Source organism: Echinops telfairi, unplaced genomic scaffold (assembly GCF_000313985.2).
Source record: "Echinops telfairi isolate 266 unplaced genomic scaffold, ASM31398v2 ScPeMD7_9;HRSCAF=40, whole genome shotgun sequence".
Lineage (NCBI taxonomy): Eukaryota > Metazoa > Chordata > Mammalia > Afrosoricida > Tenrecidae > Echinops > Echinops telfairi.
In genome coordinates this window covers 31,647,143-31,649,619 of record NW_022103906.1, presented here as the reverse complement: position 1 = coordinate 31,649,619, position 2,477 = coordinate 31,647,143, and the positions used below count along the sequence as shown (strand labels likewise).

At 37.8% G+C, this 2,477-nt stretch overlaps 1 protein-coding gene across 1 annotated transcript in view; it reads right to left on the bottom strand.

Annotated features, from left to right (window-relative positions):
* Window positions 1–2,477, bottom strand: part of ZMAT4 (zinc finger matrin-type 4) — a 532,047-nt gene that overhangs the window by 262,599 nt on the left and 266,971 nt on the right. Inside the window, 1 exon segment of the mRNA XM_013005877.2 lies at window positions 830–859. Within this exon segment, the coding sequence (XP_012861331.2) occupies window positions 830–859 (30 nt within the window).

The following is a 2,477-nucleotide window of genomic DNA, read 5'->3' as shown; positions in this document are numbered from 1 at the left end:
CTGAAACAACTTTAAAGTACATGAAAAGGGATCAAATGATAAGGTGTTACATTTTAACCTAACTATATTTGCATCCTACATTGCATTTATTGTCAACAAGCACATTCCAAAATCAAGCTTGAAGAGCAATACTGTCTAGTTTAGGATTTTCATGTATCCGCTTTCAAGCAAATCTAACCAATATAATTATTATTCAAATTCGTGCACAAACCACAAAAGCTAGTGATGAACAAATTGAAGAATTCTACCAACATCTTCAGTCAGAAATTGATCAAACATGCAATCAAGAAGGGTTGATGGATACGGACGACTGGAATGCAGAAGGTGAAAGCAAAGATGACGGAACAGTGGTTGGATAATATGGGCTTGGTGATAGAAAGAAAGCTGGTTATCACATGATAGAATTTTGCAAGACCCACAATGAGTTCATAGCAAATATCTTTTTCAACTATACAGAAGGTAACTTATACACATGGACTTCTCTGGATACAGATACATCAAATTGACTACATTTGTGGGAAGAGATGAGGCTAACTTAACTCAATATCGGCAGGTAAAATGAGTCCAGGGTCAGATTGGGAACAGACCATCAGTTGTTCATATGTAAGTTAAGATTGAAATGGAAGAAAATGGAAATAAGCCCACAAGGAGAGCCAAAATATGAACTTGACTCGTTCCATGCCACCTAAATTTTAAGAACATATCAAAAACAAATTTGATACAATGAACACTAATGACAAAAGACTTGATGAGCTTTGGTAGGACATCAAGAACATCATTCCTGAAGAGGCAAAGGGTCATTAAAAAGACAGGAAACAAAGAAAAGAACAAAGTGGATATCAGAATAGACTGAAAATTGCTCTTAATTGTAGAGTAGCTAAGGAAAACGGAAATGATGAAATCAAAGAACTGAATAGGAAATTTCAAAGTGCAGCTTGAGAAGACAAAGCAAAATATTCTAATGAAATGAGAAAAGACCTAGAGTTAGAAAACCAAAAAGGAAGAACATGCTCAGCATTTCTTAAACAGATAGAACTCAAGGAAAACATGAAGTCTTGACTTGCAAATCGATAGATTCTATGGGCAAAATATTGAATGATGAAGGACGCACTGAAAGGAGATGGGAAATATATATAATCACTGTACCAAAAAGAACTAGTCTACATTCCACCATTTCAAGAGGTAGCAAATGAACAAGAACCAATAGTGCTGAAAGAAGAAGTTCAAGCTGAATTGAAAGCATTAGCAAAATACAAGATTCTAGGAATTGAAATATTTCAACTAGCTGGAGATGCACTGGAAGCAGTTATTTAGCTATGCCAGGGAATTTCAAAGAGAGCTACTTGGCCAACTGACTGAAAAAGATCCATATTGGTAGCCATTCCAAAGTAAGGTGACCCAATAGAATGCTCAAATTATACAACAGTATAATTCACATCACATGACTATCTCTTGAATGAGCACAATGGATCTCTTCTGGTCTATTGGCCAGGTAGTTGTCGTCCAGATTTCTTGATTAGTGCATATTTCCAGCAACACTTGCTTCTGAAAGACATCTCAATTGGTGTTGCATCAATTCCAGGTATCTTGCTTTCACCAATGACTTCAGTGCAAGCTGGACTGCTTCCTTCAGTGCCTTTAGTTCTTGTTCACGTATTACTTCCTGAAATGGTTGAATATTGACCAGTTCTTTTTGGAACAGTGGATATGTTCGGAACTAGCCCAGAGAATCCCTAATTATGATAAGTCAAGGCTTAAGGTTTTCGTCAGTTCCTTCAGCTTGAAAATCGCCGCGCATGTCCTTCCCTTTGGCTTTACAACTCCAGGTCTGCACATCCCACTCTCATTGCTGTGGTTTGTTTTCTTGAGCCATCAGTTGAACTCTTCTGTTCAGTTCTTTGGTTCATTATTTCTTCCATTCACTTTAACTTGATCCAGTGAACGTTTTATTGTCTCTCTCACATCCACCTTGGTTTTCTCTTGTTCTTAATGGCATCCCATAATGCATCTAGTCTTTAGTCATTAGTGTTCAATGAATAAAATATATTCTTGAGATGGTCTCTAAATTCAGGCGATATAGAGCAGGCCATACTTTGGTTCTCAAAGACTTGTTACAGTTTTCTTCAGCATTAACTTTATATTTCATATGAGTAATTAATGGACTGTTTCATCTACTCTGGTCTTGTTATGATTAATGATAGTAAGCTTCTCCATTGTCTTTCCACAAACGTTGATTTCATCTGGAAAGGTTCACATTACAGTAACAGAGGTAGTTACTTTATTGTGCCAACCTGGCTGAAAATCACATGTGGGATTCATGGAAAGGCGGAGAGATAAATGGCTCCGCTAGCCCTGCCTTTCTTGTCTCTTGCTCTTTGATCATGCGACCAGTGTGCGGCTGGCGGCCTTGCTTGTTCTGTGCCTCAATTTGCAAGTTACACTACCTGTGGGACACCTAGCCTGTGGACTGTGTCGCT